Source organism: Melanaphis sacchari, unplaced genomic scaffold (assembly GCF_002803265.2).
Source record: "Melanaphis sacchari strain LSU unplaced genomic scaffold, SCAv2.0 Contig27_pilon_pilon, whole genome shotgun sequence".
Taxonomy (NCBI): domain Eukaryota; kingdom Metazoa; phylum Arthropoda; class Insecta; order Hemiptera; family Aphididae; genus Melanaphis; species Melanaphis sacchari.
The window spans coordinates 3,011,589-3,031,593 of NW_020271152.1; the positions used below are offsets into that span (position 1 = coordinate 3,011,589).

Sequence of the window (20,005 nt, forward strand, 5' to 3'; positions counted from 1 at the left end):
TTTTTTTTTTAAGTGGATTGAAAATATAATTTTAAATTTCTCGTAAATTGTTCTTATGGCAAATTAAAAATATATTTTTGCGCAATTTTTTATAAATACTTAAAAATTTAAACAAAATCATATATTTCAAGATAAAAACAATTTGTAAATTATTTTATAATTAAGAATTTATATATTTTTAATTTTAATAGTATTAACGCTTAAAATTGTAATACAATATTCTTTATAAATGGTTCTAACTAATCAAAAAAATCTAAAAAAATATTTAAACATACTTTTTTTTACAGTCATTTGAAGATAAATTTTTAAACAAAGAATAACAAATTTAGTTATTTTGTTATAATTCAAAAATATTATTCATAGAATTTTATGTATATTATTATATTTCACAATATATAATAAAATCTTCGAAATAATAGATTAATATTAAGCGTTTTCGACGAAACTTATTCAACTTACTATATATTACTAATAGTTAAATAAATTACTATATTATGGCATTATAAATATGTAATAAAATGTATACTTAATAATCTAGGTTCACAGACCATCTCCTCTACACAAAATTGTTTTTTATTCACAATGATTTATTGTTAAATTCAAATTTAACATATCCATTTCTGTGATATACTCAATAACGAGGTACACTTACACCTATGTAACACGATAACTTACTTTCCTATTTTTTTTTTTTTAAACTTAAATTTAGCAAAAAAAAAACATTGAATTTAAATGGATTACCAACATCATTGTTCAATCTTATAATATCTAAGATATAATTCGTTCTAGCAATTATTTTATGATTCCCCCCGACAAATTATATTTTCCTGAGAAATAAAATATAAAACACAGTAAACTATTTTATAAAATAATTTTTAACAACGTTTTACTTTAACGTATGTCTTAATAAACGAGTAACAACAGTTCTTAAGAATTTAAATTTTTACAAAATGCTTACATTAAAATTGTATGTAATGAAAACTCATGTTATAGTATTTTAAAAATTCACTTGATATATTATATGATGTTATAAAACTTTATTTTTATAATATATATATATCTATTAATGAAAACTATATAAAACAATAAAAAATATGTCAAACGATGGTAATATTGGTATAATTTTTTGTCAAATTTTCTATTTAATTCATCTATTACAATGACGTATCTAACACATAAAGTACCTATGCTTACTTTAATATTTCATTCTTTTTTTTTTTAATTTAAAAATTTATTTAAAAAAAAAAAATGATTGGAAAATAATACAAATGTTATAGTTATTTCAAAAAACGCTTGTTTTGAGTATCATCCAATTTAAAAAATAGGTCTACGAGAAACTTTTGTAGCTGACATTTACGTTTTTACACAACACTCACTATAAATCAATACAAAAATATCATAATTTTAAACATAAAAAGTTACTACGTTGTACATCAAAAACTAAAATATATTTTTAAGTGATTACATATTTTTTGAATCGTGTTTATTTATACTATCCAGTATAAATACTTAAGGTTCTGAAATACCATGAAAGGTTTTCACTGATGTTTTCTTTTTAAATAAAAGAAAAAAAATTGTTGCTCTTCATTTATTATCTTGGAATGGCAGTTTTAATATTACTTAAGAGTGGAAATAAGTACGTATCATCAGCCAAAATCAAATTACTAGACGTTTCAGAAGGTAGAATTTGTAAAACGGTCCACACAACCAAAGTCCACATAGTCACTCATATTTAGTGTTATGTATATTACAGGGGGAAAAGATCATCGTATAAAACAATAAATTAACATTTTTATTCTTCAAAAGACATAATAATTTCATTCCCATCATACATTTTAAAATCTGTATATAAATATGAATCCAAAAATGTATTTTACTTAGAATGACTTAAGAGAATACTTTAAAGTAATTTAATGTAAAAACTAAAAGATTTCAATCAAAAAAAAGTTTAATTAGTTGAAAAGTAAAATCATTCAATTCTAATGTTTATTGTATTAATTAATTAATAGTCTCAAATATTTTTATTTATCCCACTGAGGTTTTTAATTGAATATAATAGATAGATTTTGGGGGAAATTGCTTTTTAACCTAGACTAACAGTTTTTTTTTTTGATTTTATTTTATTAAATGTTTTAAAAGAAATTTTTTCATTAAAATAAAATAAATATTGTCAAAAAAGGTATTTTTATAAAGTATATCATAAATTTTCTGATTTCAAATATTTAAACAAAAAAATTATATAAGCAGATTTATACAATACAGTAAAAATTACCTTAATGCTTTTAATGATTCCAATCTGTTACATGCTATTAGTATCAAAGTAAACTTAACATTTTAAAACAATAGGTCACTATTTTGTTGGAGAATAATTTAATGGAAAAACATTATATACGAATCATTTATCACGATTTCCGAATGATAGGGGTCTAAAAGCATTTTTTGTTCACTGATGCTATAGAAACTTGAATTTAATTTCATGATAAGAAATTTTACATTTAAAATATTAACAACTAATATATAAAAACAATTTAAACATCGTTAATTTTTTTTTTAACTAATACATGTCGAATTTTATCTTCTTGATAACTTTACCGAAGTTAATTTTCATTATTTTCTCAAAAAAATACTATTTAAAGGAGAATATTTGAAATTATTTTACAAATAAAACTTATTATTTGTTAGCTTAGCACAAAAATATTTTATACACAATTTACAGTTGTATAATTTATAATAAAGTTATTAAAACATCCAAGTATAACGGTGAAAATTAAATACAAAAGCTCAATATCCAGAGAAACCACGTAAAAATTAAACTCTATAATATTAAAGTATATTCATCCTAAATATATAATATATCTAAATAAAATACCTAATAGTATAAATAATAATAAATCAATTTTTTGAATTTTAATTAACTTTAAAGTTAATGCTTTTAATATTAAGTAATTTTCAAAAATACTATAAATATGAACATGAAACTGATCGCGTGGTATAAATAAACGTTTTTGATCAGAAAAATTAAATTATGCGTAATATTAAAAAATTTAATTTAATTTTACCTCGAAAAAAGCCGCTTTCTTTATTCATACAAAATTTTTTTAGCTTTCTTTTCATTCCTATTTATCATCCAGTTTAATATTAATACATAAAAATAAATAATAAAATAAAACTTTAAAAATATTTGGGTTTTTTTCTTGTTAAAAATAGAAAAATAAAATTATTATAGCTTTGAGATGTATATAAGTAGTTAAATATATTGGTTTATGAGTAAGAAAAAAATAAATATACATAAATATAAATGATTATTAGTAACCTATAATATGTATTCTCAATAGAATATTTTATATTTAACATTTATTACAAATTCAATATGTAATATACCTATATCTATATAAATACATTTATTAAAGTTTTCGAAAACAAAATTGTTTTAGACAATCAACTTTAAGTTATATGTATAACATAAGTAATATAATTTTTTTTTTTTTTTTGTCATTTTCATAATTTTATTTCGTTCCATTTTATGTATATGCACTTAAACATTTTACCATCAAAAACAAAATTTAATATTATTTGAATTTCATATTTCAAGAATTTTTTTTAATTTTAGCTTTATGAAAATTCTTTATATTATTATAGTTTGGATTGAATACTAATTTAAAACATTCAAATAAATGTATAATAATTTCTGAATGAAAAAAAAAGTGTAACTTCATATTGCATCTTTAATACCAATGTTTTACTTTATTTTCTAAGTAGGTAGTTTAAGCAATAATTACAAATAGAAAATGATGATCTAATAACCAATATTTATAAAGGAAAAATTGCATCAAAAATCATTAAAAATAAGTGTATGATAATAAAATTTGAAAATATCACGTATTAAAAAAAAAATTAGGTTAGTTACTTAATAAAATTAAAATATAACTAAGACTTTTTATAATAAAAAAAATAAATAAATTCTTTAAAAAGAGGTTTTTTGATTTTATGTTTTTTAGAGTTAGAAATAACAATTTTAAAAATATCGTATTACTATGGAAATAATATACACGTTTTTTAAGTATGTCCAATTATTGTTTCAATTTTTTAGTTATTATTATTTTAATTATTGGCAATGCATACATTCATACAATATGTGGTCATGAATTCTACTTAATTATAGATGATAATAAATATAAATATCTAAGGACCATCCTCATAAATAGGTGTTGAGTATATAATTTACAAAAATTCATTAAATATAAATAAAATATTACAGAAAATATTAATAGTTTACCTACATTCATAAAAGATGATTCTTATTTGTAAAAAAAATTGTATTTTTATAACTTAATATTGCAATGTATTCATTTATTTAATGCTAAAATTTTATATAATCTTTGTATATAATCCATTTAGTATAGCAAATATTTTTCAAAAAGTTTATAAGTAAAATTATTAATTTATTTTTAAAATATACATAATTTACAGAGTTCTAACTTTTCAATTTTAAAATACAATTATAATGGTATATACAATAAATGTTTATGTTTTAAATTCATAAGTCTCCATTTTATGAATATTTAATACAGATATATTATTTTCTAAAAAAAAACACACTTATGAATTATGCAATTTCAAATTTTTATACGTCATAAAAAACTAAAAATGTATTTATTCGGTTTAAAAAAAGTATTACAATTAGCAGAAAGTAAACAAATATTGTTACCAAATACATTTTAATTTAAAATCTTAAAAATTTTAATATTTTTATGCAAAAATCACATACCTGAATATTTTTTTAAAAATTTAGATTTATTTAAAATATTTTAATATTTACACAAGTATTCAGTGTATACTTTATATTATACAAAAAAGTCATAGAAATTAAAATTAATTTATTAATTTATTAAGTTTGTAATAAAAAAAAGCCATTTATTATCTTAAAACACTAATTTACAAATAAGGGTTATCTTTAATTTCAAAATATAAAGCTTGATAATTTAAATATTTTCAATTATTTCGCAAAAAAAAAAAATTGAGTATAAAATAAATAAATAAGAATTTCTTACCTCCTGAATTTTTGTGATTTATAAACCAAGCATTATTTTGATTGAGCAAGAATACCGACAAAGTCAGTGGGATTAGGACGTTCATGACGCAACGTTTGAACACGAATGACTTAATCTTCTCACCTAAGGGTCTGTGAAACACTAAACTGAACAAGTAAACACAGCCCATTCTTATACCTCCCACTTCTACTTTATTCTTTAATACGTTGCACTTTCATTTTCATTTGTAAGTCTGCAGTTATAATAAAAGTCTTTTAACAACCATTAAGTGCAAATATATTCACGCAATTTTATTTGTTGGTTTATGTACACAATTTATTTAACAATTAAAATAATTATTACAATATTTTGTAAATAATAAACCTATATAGATATTTGGTATTTAAAATTTTAGTTTGTAAAATAATGATTTTAAATTTTAAAATTATTTACTAAAATATTTTTGTAACCCATATAGGTATTTAATACAAAGTGTTGATATTTGTATAGTCGTTTCAATTTGCATTATTTAACCAAAAATACACAAGTAAAATTTTGTTGTACAATACTATACTTATAAGGTTATAACTAAAAGATATAATTGTAAGTATATTACAATAATTAGTCACGGATGTTTACAAATATTAATACATTATTATATTTTTTTATTTTTATTTTTAGTAGAACTTGGTATTGCCAAAATTGGTAAAAGTTATATTAAAATGTATTAACCTTGTTTGCCTAATATTTCTTTATTTATTTTGTATTTTATACTTTTTTTAAAATATATATTCAAAATACATAATGTATTTGGCAATATCGAAAAGATTAATTCGATGAGTTTTTATACATTTTCAAAGGTTGATAAATTAATACTTTGTTTTTCAATGTTTTTCACTGTTTTTTATTTATTTATTTTTTTTTTATCAGCAATTATTTAAATTAACACCTCCAAATAGCAGCTAAATGGTTTTATCCTTGATAATTTGACTTTTTTTCCTAACTTATTTAATTTAATAGTAATGGCTATTTTCAATTTTGTATTTAACAACAAATATTATACATTTTAAATATTGATGAGATTAGATTGTTGTGCTATCAATCTGGTCACAATAATGGTGGGGGCTCAGTTCCAAAATCATGTATTATAGTTGACAAATTATTAGTATCTACCACTGATTCAATTCTTCCCTTACAGTAAAAACAAACACGTGAATAAAGTACGTGATGATTTATACACAACCTGAAATAAATAAATATGATTTGTATCAATATTTTAAAATTAAAATACATGATAAAATAATGATTATTCTAGTTTTTATTTACATATTTTCTATCAATAATAAAAAAATACTCAGTTGTGAGTACCTATATTTTAGGAGAAAAAAGTAACGTAAATACATATTATTATATAACATTTTTATGTATAGCGTAATTCACCAAGTATGCTCACTCATATTTTTCTTTCAATAACTTATTTACTCAAATATTTTTGGAGTTATAAATATATAATTAAAGACTATATTTTAAAATTTTTGTACTAATTAAGGAATATTTTGTAGTGATACAAACTTATATTTTTCAAATGATAATATCGATTTTTTATAGTAAATTATTCGATGAATATTTTGACATTTTTTATGTACTTAATTCAAAGTTTAAATAATGTTAGATTTTTAATTATTAAAATATTTAAAATAAGGATAATAATCCTTAAAAATTATCCTACAAAAATATAAAATAAATTTTATAAAAGGTAAACAATTTAATACCGTTCTGTTGTGTATCAAGTGTTGAGTAGATCATTGTTGTTATAGGTGTGTTAAATTTGAATTTATTGATGATCATTGTAAATGAAAAATAGCTCTAAACGGAAATAATTTGTCAGCTTACTCGTACATCAATCAATATAATATATCAGAATATTTTTTATTGATATAGTTATAAAAGTCATTATGTCATTGAGTCATATGATGTGTTTAGTATCGCAATAGGTTAATTTAATTTTTTCCGAAAATTATATTTATTAAATTATTAGTTTTTAATTATTGTAATTATTAAATTAAGGATAAGTAATACTTTACTGTAAATATTGTGATACTGTATAAGAATATATAGGCAATAAATTAAAATTAATCTATACTTATTTTGAAAATTACATTACATATAGTAAAATTCATACAAAAAATATGCATAAAAGCTTTAAGTTTCCGTAAATAATATTTTTGAATTACTATAAAAAAATTTAACATCGTTATTTTTTGTTAAATTTATAATTTCGTCCAAATTTAAACTACAAATATGTATTAAACATAATTGTGTTTGTTTATTTTCTTACTTTCTTAGATTTTTTAATTACAGTATGAATTATTTATGAGTTTATTATTTTATTTATTTATGAGTTACATTTTATTAAATTTTCATACCTTAGCTATAAACATTAAAGATTTAATTCATTTTTGCTAAAAAATATTTATGGTTTGTCAATTTTTGTTATTTTGGTCAATTTTTTGAAAGTTTGAACTTACAATACTTTAAAAAAAAATTTTGTCTATGTATTTTTATAATTTTTAAACAAATATATGAAAAAGTTATGTGGAAACTTGTACTAAACTTTCAAAAATGTTGATAAAATATAAAAATAAGAATTTCAATTGTCTTTAAATAGCTAAAATAATGTCAAAATATTTTAAAATATACACCATACAAGTATAGAAAATGATAATATAAACATTTGATAGTAATAATAATTTTAATAATAATTAAATCAAAAAACAAAGATATTCCTGTTTTTCTTTAATTTTGTTTTTAGTTTTCTCAACTTTCAGAAAAAGTACATGAAAATTTGTAGTTTTGACACCAAAATATCAACTATTTCTAATTTTCTATTAGAAACCACAATTAAAATTAAAAATCTAAGTATTTTTACTGTCCAAAAAAATGATGACAGACAAAAAAATTAAATATCGTTGTAAAATCAATACATTTATAGCTCCGCTCAGAATCTGAAATATAATAATATTGGATCTAATATTTTTAATTATTTTTGAAAATTAAAAGTATTATAAATTAATAATAATTATTAAAATTTTGAAATTGCCATAAATCTTATGTTTTTTAAATCCATTATCATATTATCGACTAATTTTTACGAGTAGTTTTTGATTTTGATGAAGCATGGTTTTCAGAAAAAAAATCTACCAATTTTATTGTAATAATTTACAATAAAAACGGAAGTTTTTATTTAAAAAACTGAAATTTCATTTCTCAACGGGATACTCCATAAATAGTACAAGAATCTTAAGAATTTAAAAATATGATCTTTATCTATGTATATTAAAAAATTCCAAAAATCATATTTTAAATAACTGTATCATTTTAGAAAAAAAGGATTAGCATGTTTAATGAATCACCTTCGATATTTATTATAAGTATAATAATAGATAGTTTAAATTTAAATAAATAATAAATAAAAACGTATACTTAACTAATTAGTAAGATATTCATCACACATGTCTTTAAAAAATAAAATTCTTATAAAAACGTATAAATTAAAAATATAAGTACATTATTATGATATGAATAGATTCATAATAATAAAATTTAGAATACAAAAGAATTGCATTTTCATATTGTACACAAAATTATGTATAATGTACCTTTCAAAACGGGGTATTATCATTAAGTTAATTTATCGCAATTATTTGACTAGTGGTACTGCAAGTAACTAGCGTTATTATATAATTTTATTCAAGAAACTTTGATTCCCAAAACGCCTTCTCTCTCTACAGAGAAGATAAATACTACATTAAATATACAAATCCCCAGTGTTTCATTGTATCCCACAGAGACATATTATGCGCCTTTTAGTTTGTAAAAATGTAAAATTTTTAAAGCATATTATGAATTTTCGCTAACTAATTTTGCATCGTGGCGTTAATTTATATAAATAAGCATTTAAGCAGATGACTTTTTATGCATTTAATAAATCTTGCCCACACATTTTTCACTTTGATACACTATACTTTATAATTGTTATAACTTAACTAATGAGATTGAATACTTATTTTGAAACTTTTTAAAATTATAATAACTATAAGTTGATTTTATAAATATGAGCTTACTTGCAGCATTGGTGTTTACACGGTATCAAAGTTACATTGTTTTTATTTGAATAACAAATTATACATAAATCTTCCTCGTTTATGCTAGAAGCCATAGATTTGTGACGTTTCGTGTACCAATCCAAATGTTGATACATATCACCAACTTTTTTAAATTCTTCCTTATTAATATAAGTTTTATCTAGTAAAGATGAAATATGTTAAAAATTATATTAAATATGCATTGTAGCTATAAAACATAATTAACGAATATTTAACTATAAATATAAATTAAATTGAATTAATTGATTATATAGAGTATCCTGCAAAGGTTTACTGTTATAAAGTGGTGAGTGATGGAAGTAATGTATTATATTACTCCATTAGTTTATACTTTTAAATGTTATAATGAAATATTGTATAGGTATCAACTATAAAGAAAATTATTTAAATATATAGTATAAACAAAGACAGATTTTCCGGATAAGTTTTATTTTTAATTAGTTAACGAAACAATATTGATGTAAAAATTATAGAATTTTTCAAATATTTAAAACTCTTTAAAATGTATTTTTTATTTTAATTCATGTCTGGTTCTAGAAATATTAATTGAGGTATTCTTTTTCAGCCTTTATAGTTTTTAATACAGTCGGTATAATATGATCTAGTCTAAATCCTCAAAAGTATAAGTCCAAATTCTCCAAATATTAATATCACACATTTAAATTTTAATTAAACGTAATATGAATATAGGATTGAAGATAAATTAATAAGCTAAATCGATGTATTTTATTTAGAAGTTATAGTAATTAATTATTAATACGATGATACTTAAATATGATTAAAAGAACATTAGAAAAAATATATAATATTATATCATAACTCTAATATTAAATATTATCAAAAAAAAATTTTAAATTTTAAATATAATTTACAAAAATTCAAGGAAAATGGTTCATCATTTTCATTTTCTGATAATATAATAAAATCCAATGATGACAAATTAAAATTTGGATCTGAAATTAAAGCATCTGTAATTTCTGGAATATTAGAGATCTTGCTTGGTCTTTCTTCTTCTGAAACTAACAAAGTTATACCAGTTATTTATATATTTAAGAAGTATTTAAATTATGATTTTTTTTAATTTTTAAATCAATTGAGCAATTAAAAAATTGATGTTTTTATTTTAAAATTAAAATTTTTATATTTTTACCAATTATACACTTATTTTATCTATCTTCATACTTCACTCTCAATCATAAGACACTATACAAAATATATTAAATAAACAATTAAAATCTAAATATGTATCCACAAACTATACCTAAGTCAGTTATCAATATAGAATAAATTACTGTAAATAATTTTTAAATGTATTATGTTACAATCTACAACATACAATTATAGATATTTTAAAACAATAATTAAAAATGTTAAATTTAAAGAAAGATTTTTATATTTTTATAAATCGTTTTAATGTAAAATATATACATTTTATTTACTTTTTATATTTTTGTTTAAAAATGTATTGTAAACGTTTGTCATATGTAATAATATATCAGATTTGTTCAATTACCCTTTTTATTTATTTCACTTTCTAACATAGACAATAAAACACCAGTTGTTGCTACAAGAATTGTGAACTTATGTACACATTCCATGTATGGTAAAGATGATGCCAAAACTCGACTAAACGTAGAAGATGAGGCATTTATTCGATTAAGAATTTGACATATTAACTGAATAACACAAAACAAATGTATTATATTAAAAAAAAAAAAAATTCTAGTATTCTTTGCAACCTGAAAAACTCTGCCAAGTGATCCTTCTTGGTCAATTATAATATTACGATCAAAATGAATCATCATTTCAATAACACGTAATAAAGTTACAGTGTAAATAAAACTTTTACCACACATTTTTAGTTTATTCACTTCTTCTGAAGAAATAAAAGTATCGTTTTCGTCTATATCTTTTATCTATAACATTGTAAAATTGAAAACAATAAACTTATGTTTAAAATGAAACTAACAAATTTAATACATGAATATCAATATAATCGTACATACTTCTTGGAACAAACTTATAAACTCAGAAAAAGCCCAGTTTAAATAATTTAATGAGTTATTGATAAAATTAGACGCTGTTTCTTTGTCATAAGCTATAATTGTCCGTACGTCATTTTGAAGCACAGTTGCAGGTGGTCGTACTACAAAAAAAAAAAAAAAATACAGTAATTATAACTATTAAAAGAAAGTTCTAAAACTATAACCAGAGCCCATGTTAGAAAACACAATTTCTTCAAGTGCTCCTTGCGTAGAGACATGTTTATTTTTTAAATGAGGGGGTCGAACATAACGGAATGCAAATCCAGAACCATACCAAATTAACATCAATATTAAATTAGTTTTTATCCATATTTTTCGTTCCATCGGTTTAAAAATCGATTTAATCGCACGAAATCGTCTAAAAAAATATAGTTTTTTCCATTATATTAATCATATTTTTATTTGCATAAAAATCATAAATAATAACCAGTTATAAAAAATAAAAAAAATCCTTAAAACATTTAACAGATTAATTTTTTTTTATTGTTAAATATTAAGTCTTACGATTTTTCTGCAACTTCTTGAAGAATAACAACTGATTTAGGGTGAGTTAAATATAAAGTTACTCCTTGGATTATTATTTCTTTTGTTTTCGGATGGATTATTCTTTGGTCATTAAAAACGTTTAGTATTATTTCAGCAATTAACGTGGCCAACCATTTTTTATCTAAAATTAAAACTTATATTTAATATATTAATGAATAATTATTCTAAAGTGTAATATTACCAACTATAATATCATCAAATTTCTGAGTTATGTTTGTATAATCAGGTAATATAACAGCTAACTCTAACAGATTATCTATGTAAAAGTCTGGAACAAATCTGAACAATTCATCTTCTATATCAGAGCAATATTTCAAAGTGTGAGAAATGATGGTGAGAATCCATTCTAAAATTTGTTCATTTGTGGCTACAAATATCAAACTCTTCAACCAAGCTATATGTCTCATAGATAAACATACTTTTTTTTCGATGTCCTGGAAATATATGCACATAATTTATTTTCAATGTATCAAATTTTAAATATAAAAAAAATACCTTAAGGGCAAGTTCTAAAACGTCTCTGCTTTCACTGGAAGTTTTTAATTCATAATCTACTATTGCATAATCTATAGATAGTTCAGCTAATCTTTCTTTGAAAGATACATACTAAGAATATTATATTTAAAAAAAAAACTGTAATATGTTAAATACTTGTTAAATGTCTTAAAATGATTGTGTTATATTTTCTTACTTCAATTAATTGTCTATGACAAGCTATGCGGTATAAACAAATTATACTATTTAGCAGCACAGAAAATACATGTATTTTGTCAGTAGGTAAATGATCAAATGACAATATTCTATTCATAACAGCATCGGCGATATGAGTGTTTGCATTTCTGTCTTCTGTATTCCTAATTATTCTTGTTAAAACAGTAATCAAACCAGCCGCCGAATTTATCTCTATCATTTCATCCTCTATGTCAGCTTGAACAAAATCATATAACACTAGGTACTATAACCATAGGTAGATAAGTAAATCATAAAATATTGAATCAATATCCCTTTGAATATTTTAACGTTGCTCTTAATTAATATTTCACGCAAAGTTGACGTTTAATTGCGAGATAATATAACAATACAATATAATTGAATAATATTGAACATGAAACTGGCATAATAATATGAAATTATTATTATTTTACATGTGCATAAAACATTCAAATATTATTGTTTGATTCTGATAATTTATAAATGTATAATAATACTAATTAACACTATAGTAAAATGTAGTGCAACAAATTAAAACTACTAAATTGTATAAACTGTATAAAGGTAATATTATGCGTGTTGCTTAAAATTGGAAAATTTTGCAGTCACTTTATTTTCTTAAATATTATTTTAACAGTTTAACACTATTGTTTTATTTTCCTAGAATAATGTTTAGTGTAGTTCTACATGATTTGCGTACACCCTTTTTTTTACCTCCTTTGAATACCCAATATAAAATGAAAATCAAATTACTCAGTTTTCATACCATTTTATTGTACGGTGTACAAGTATCCGTTTCAAACCTCGCACATTAGGTATATCATGTACATTTTCGAACTACACAAACAGATAAACTAAACCATTGTGTGACCCAGTTTACAATAAAAAAGGTAAAATGCATATTTTTTTTACCGATTGTAAATTTTTATAAAAGTATTAAAATTAGTTTCAACTTTTCCAACTTTTTATCAGAAAAAATAACTGAGAATATTAACCAATTATGTTTTATGATTTTTTAAGTTTTTGATGTAAAAACATCAACAACAACAAAAAATATACATTTCTATAAAAACAATACTTTTTATATAAAATATTAAAATTTGAAATAAAAATATAACGCAAGTAAAACATAGTAATTTAATAAAATTAGCACTTTCAATTTTAAAATACACTAATGGCATATAGACTTTATTTCCTTATTATTTTTTTTTTCTATAGAAAGTATGTAATTTACTAAAATAATAATCTATTAAATTTTAAGCAAAATACGTCTAAAAATATAAAGGTAATGACAATAATATAATTTCTTATGAAGTATACTATGAATTTTATTTGTTAAAAAAATTCTTCGGGGTAAAGAAATCATAAAAAAATTTTCTTTCCTGTAAAATATATGATAAAAACTAAAAAAAAAGCTTTTAACGACTATAATTTACAGCTTGATTCAAAATTTTCAACAATGATGCATTTTAAATTTTAAATTACTGATATTATATAAGCTCAACTCTGACACTTGGAATTAATTGTTTATTAAATACAATAATTCATAATACAATAAAGTCATAAGTCATCAAATTTTTTTTCAAATGTATAATAAAAAATGAACGGGACTCTTTACGCCCAAGAATATTATAGCAATTTTTGACCACATTTTTATAATACGCACTGTAAGAAATGCTTTATTATTTATTGTGTAAATTATTTCTCTAGTAGTGACTATTTTTTCCATATCAATAAGTAAATGCCCTTAATTTTAATAGGATTAGGAGGAAAGACACTTTAACGAGCTTTATATGTTTTTTCTCAGTCTATTAATATCAGATACAGTAAATTTGGTTTACGCTGCGTGGTAATTGTGAGAAATGTCTTATATATTTACTTTTTTCGGTTATATTTACATATATTCTAAAGCTTTATGTTTATATCCTACATTTATAATTTTGGCGATCAATATTTGTTAGATCATAAGAGTCGTGATTATATTCTCCAGTTATTGAAACAAAAAATCATTCTTGTTTGAGTATATTAGTGCACTACAAGTTTTCGTAACATATCTCCAACGGGTAGAGCCGTATTTTTTACTTGTCGATTCAAAGTTATTATTGTTTTATAAATGTCATTATGGCGATATTATCTTTATAAGATATTGAACGGATCATTGTAGACATATATTTATAATGGACATAGATAATTTAAAGTAATTGTTTACCAAAGTGCAGTGTATAATAAAAATGTGATCAAAAAATGCTATACTTTTTTTGGGTGAAAAGGGAAAATAGTTTTAAAATATTTGAGAGATAAGCGAAAGGTCATTTTTGGACGAATAGTGTCTTGCTCTAAAAAATATTGAGCTTACTCACATCATCTTTCTATTTAACGTACAAATACAAAACAGTTGACTACTATTCATTGCACACGATTTTTCTTATACGTATTTGATTAACACTTTAAAATTCAAACATTCATATAATTAATATAAAGAAAATATTAAATATTTGTACTTAAATATAATCGAATCAAAGCCAATAAATATAAAAGACAGAATACCTATTAATACCAAAAATATATCACTGCCATCATAAGTTGTCTTACTATAATTAAATACATCACTTGTAAAAATATTACTATCGTTATTATCATCATTTCGGCTGTCAAACGGAGGTCCCAGTTTCTGTTTGATAAGTTCGTTATATCTATTTTTCAAATATGAAAATGTGCCTCCTATTCGTTCGATTCCAAAAAAGTTGTAGTTTTCCAAATAAAAAATATTTGGGTGTATTCTTAAGTTATTAAAGTCTACTAGTTCTTCACTCAATAGTTCACGTAATAAAAATGATAAACGAAAAAATGTACTCAACAATACCGGACCCGGCAGTTTTAAAATAGGATCATTCTAGAAAATACAAGAAAATTTTTAATAATACTATTTAAAACATTTAAATTACAATGTTTGCAATCATACGTTATAAAGTACGTATAAAACTAACTTTAAACTCTGTAGAGCAATAATTCTAAAATAGGATTTCAATCATAATTATATTTTAGGCACACTAAATATTGTATGTAATTTGTATTCCAGTAAAAATAAAAACCTTTTTCGTAAATATTGTAAAACTAATATTATTGTTAGTTATAATTAGCTAAATCAATAACATTTTGTTTGAACTTTTAAATATTGAAAATATTAAAATATTGATAAATCTAGTAAAATTTAATAAAATTTAAAAAAATAATAACATAAATATTAATATTTACCCTCCAAGAAATCATGTTTTCTTGAATAAAACTTTGAAATCGTCTACAAAATAAGACTCTTGAGCTCACTATTGTGTCAGTTTGATCATTGTCGTTTAATAAGGTTTTAAGAAATATTATTTGAAGTTTTTCTAATTCTGTTTGATAAATAATAATTCAATTTAATGAATTATATTTAATATGGCTTAAAAATGAGAGCAATAAATTACGGTTCAATAATTTTTTGATTTTTTCACTCGCTTCATTGTAAGCTGATTTAGATTTCTTATAATCCTTAGGAAAGTTTTTTATTAGCTTATTTCCCATATCTTCCGCCAAATCTTCATTTTCTATACTCCAATATACTCGTGGTATCATTTTTTCAAGCATTTCGTCAGATGGAGAAATAATGTGTAAGAAGTGAGCGAATCTATAAAATGAATTATTTTTTTAATGCATATTATATATACCTAATTACTATTACAAAATGTGAGAATAATATTTTATGCTAAACTATTATAATATTTTTTTTACTAAAATGGACATTGACCTATAATGGTAATATTAGTCTTCAATAATATGTCCAAGTTTTTCAAATTCAAACAATATTGAAATGTATAGATAGGTATATATTTTATTAAAATAACTTTAAATAAACAGAGATCTTAATTTTATATTTATTAAAGTATAAACTATAAATAGATAAAATACAATATAATGGTTATATATTGTATTATCAAACGCCACTGAATCGAACATCAGAAATTAAAATAATATACATAATAATTAGAATTTAATTTAACTAAAAAATTTGTTAATTTAATAATTTAACATGTTATACTTAATTTATCTACCTATCTGAAATTAAAATAGTTCACTTTATTCAGAACAAAGAACTATTTGATAAATAAAAACAGATTATAAGTTAAAAATAGACGTTGGTACTCTAATCTTAGAAAGAAGTACATATTTTTATCATTATTCATGACAGTAAATAGTTATCTATATTTATTACACAGAACAATAATAACCAATGAACTATCAAGACATTATTTTGTGCTCAACGCTGAAGCAGTAGCATACTAAAAAAAATAGGTATAATATATTTTAAAACACGAAGTTTAACTTCTTATCATTTATTTTAGTTTTGAATTCGTTTCATTATAATTTTTTGTTATTAAATTATAAATTGTTAAGTATAACTAAACTCTTAGATGATAAAAAAATTATAATAATTAAAATATGTTATATTGTAAATATAATATTTGTACCTATTAATAAAGTAATACCTACTTGCACATTTTAGTGTATCTATGTTATAAATTATAATTGAATATTTTATGAATAAAAAAACGAAAACTAAATTCGTTTATTCGTTCTAAACTATATATTCGAATTAATTATTATCATTAATTTTACAAATAACTTCTATTCGCGCAGCCATTTTCCCATGTTATCCAATTATCTCTAAGCCTTTTTATGAGGTCTAAAAATTAATATACAGAAGTTTAAAATCAAATTTCAAAATGTCAGGAAATATTTGGAGATAATAGAGCATTATGATTGAGGGAGATAGTAGGGCTGCATAAATATAGTTGGGCACATAATTTAAAAAAATCTTCTTATAGCAAAAGAATAGTTTTTTAATCTTAATAATTTATTTTCAAATTTTTGTAAGATATAATAATAATTTTTATTTATCGGAATTACATTAAAATTAAAAATTTAATATCGTATTGACAATACAAGCATTACATTAATATTGGGAAAGATTTAATGATAATTGTTCAACATGGAAGGGAGGATTTAATACGCGTAGTATTTACACTATATTCAATCTAATTTAGGTAAATTGTATGTATAATAATATGCATAAATTGTTGAATCTTAATCAAGATTGTTAACAGCAATGTTTAGGCCTAATTTAACTAATGTAATTCTAGATAAACAATTTTATGAATATATAATATATATGACTTTTATATTTCATGTATTTTTAAGCTGTAATATCTTATTAAGTTTACAAAAAAAGTCACAATTAATAATATTATTTTACTAAATTTTTTTTATTTATCTATATAATATATTTTCTTGGCACTAAACCAATTTACGTAGCATAAACTATACATATTTTATTATTACGGTATTACGTAATAATTTACAACATTATTATTTTGTGTTAATTATTTATTTATTTCAATAAAAAAACTGAGCCTTGTAGTACTGAGAATACTATAGTTTACTTTCGTTTTATATACAAATACAACCAATAATAACTAGAATAAAACTACGAATTACTACTATAATTGTTAAATATAAATACATGCAATTTATTCACAGTAATTATAACTATAAATAGAAACCAGATTTCAGATTTTAATCACATTCATCGTTTATCTAGAATTTTTTTATATTTTCTTCAACTCAAAGCAATTAAAATAAGAATACTAATAATGCATCAAATTTTGATTAGATTGTCTTTAATATTGTACTATTAAAATTTGAGTTCTTAAGATTAAACCGTGTTATTTTAATTTATTTTTGTATTTTTGTTATAATTATATTTCTCTTTTTGCTAACGTTTTATTTGATTTTAAACGGAATTTTAGATATATTAAATGGTAATAATATGTAAAAAAAATGTATTAACGTTTTCCTATGTTAGAAGTTTAATATTTTATGTTGATAAAATCTAAAACCAGGCTAAAAACAAATTAAATTGCTGCTAAAATATTTTATCTAACACATTTGTCTATAATTAATAAATCAAGCATTATCAACGATGATACGATGCACTTATATAATCTATAGTATAATAATATTGCATACATTACACATTAATTTTAAATTAAACTATTTTCCTTGGTTCTTCTATAATTAACAAATCTCAAGCATAACATTATGTAATGTATCATTCTACTTAAGATATTAGAAAGAATTTTATAAAATAACTAAACATGGTATCTAATGTAATTTTACGTTTAGTCATATAACTTTAAAAAGCATGAAAAGTATAATATTATCCTATTTAAAATAATATTACGTACTTAATCTTGTCGAAAAAAATATTTACAATATTCTCTTTTCTAGTATTGGTTTCTTGACAAATTGCAGTTAAAAGTTTGAGTACCGCTGACTGATAAGATATGTCAAATTGATTTCTCCACGTACATTTAAATTCACAAAGTAAACAAAATATTAAATAATTCATGATGGAAACCATTCTATATTTCTAGACAATTGGAAAACTTATGATAACTGTACATTTTAATTAGTTGAACTTATAAGGTATTAACTATACAACAAAATAAATTAATAAACACGTCATATTATTCTTTAATTAATGTTATACAAGCATTATTAAATATAAAATAATAAAAAAATATAGACTAAAGAGAAAAAAAATTTTCTTGAGAACCGTAAATACTGTGTTATTTAAAATGTGTTCAAAGTAGTAAAAAATCCAAAATAATAAATAAACGATAGTATATCCTATACCAACAACTTAAGATTAAATTATTTAGAGACTATTCTTACAAAATCTTGCACAAGTATGTATATTTCAAAAAAAAATTTGAAAGCAGTAAAACTGTAAGTATAAATAAATACAAATAACATACTAAGAATACATTTTTTTTGTACTATCATTATAATTTGTATAAATAGGTATCTATTTGTGAATACAGATTTTAATTTAAAACAAAACGTAATTTCCTTAAGTTTAAATTTAACCTTAAATCGAGTGAAATTATTAATTGTGATTTACAACAATTTAACTACCAGAAATCATCCTAAAATCTAAAGTTATAGTATTTTTACTGCTCTAAAAGGTTATAATAGACAAAAAACAAAAACAAAACATAGAAACCAATGCCATTCTCGGATTTTAACTGTACTTGTATTATTTATAGTAAGTATATTGATAATCAACAAATTATTAGCTGCATAATATTTAATATTATGACATGTAAAATAAATTTATTAATCCTATGATATTTATTATGTTCCTTATACATTATTTATCACGTTAAAATATAACTTACAGGTATACTTTCCCACATCAATTCAAGAAGAACAATAAGCTTTTGAGGACTTTTTTTGTTTAAATTTTTTAAAAATAATATAAAACAGCTATCTACAACAAATTGATTTTTTAATAAGTGCTCAAATCGATGAAATAATATATTTTTTATAATATTATTGATTCTTATTTTATCGTAGTGTTTCAAATTATTTTTCGTCTGAAATATAGTCAATAAAGTTTTAAAAACAA

At 21.3% G+C, this 20,005-nt stretch overlaps 2 protein-coding genes across 2 annotated transcripts in view; both read right to left on the reverse strand.

Annotated features, from left to right (window-relative positions):
- Positions 1 to 5,220, reverse strand: part of LOC112595489 — a 22,727-nt gene extending 17,507 nt beyond the window's left edge. The window contains exon 1 of the mRNA XM_025340727.1: positions 5,052 to 5,220. Within this exon, the coding sequence (XP_025196512.1) occupies positions 5,052 to 5,220 (169 nt within the window). The remainder of the gene's footprint in view (positions 1 to 5,051) is intronic.
- An 838-nt stretch (positions 5,221 to 6,058) lies between these two features.
- On the reverse strand, positions 6,059 to 18,835 carry LOC112595484 (E3 ubiquitin-protein ligase RNF123-like). The gene is made up of 15 exons (XM_025340719.1): positions 18,780 to 18,835; positions 15,963 to 16,162; positions 15,754 to 15,890; positions 15,124 to 15,391; positions 12,479 to 12,714; positions 12,283 to 12,393; positions 11,969 to 12,221; positions 11,746 to 11,908; positions 11,406 to 11,599; positions 11,203 to 11,342; positions 10,936 to 11,112; positions 10,710 to 10,872; positions 10,069 to 10,215; positions 9,155 to 9,335; positions 6,059 to 6,273 (listed from the first exon to the last, which is right to left on the reverse strand). The coding sequence occupies exons 2-15, from the start codon at positions 16,120 to 16,122 to the stop codon at positions 6,138 to 6,140; spliced, it is 2,466 nt and encodes an 821-aa protein (XP_025196504.1). The 5' UTR covers positions 16,123 to 16,162; positions 18,780 to 18,835; the 3' UTR covers positions 6,059 to 6,137.
- Positions 18,836 to 20,005: the final 1,170 nt, after the last annotated feature.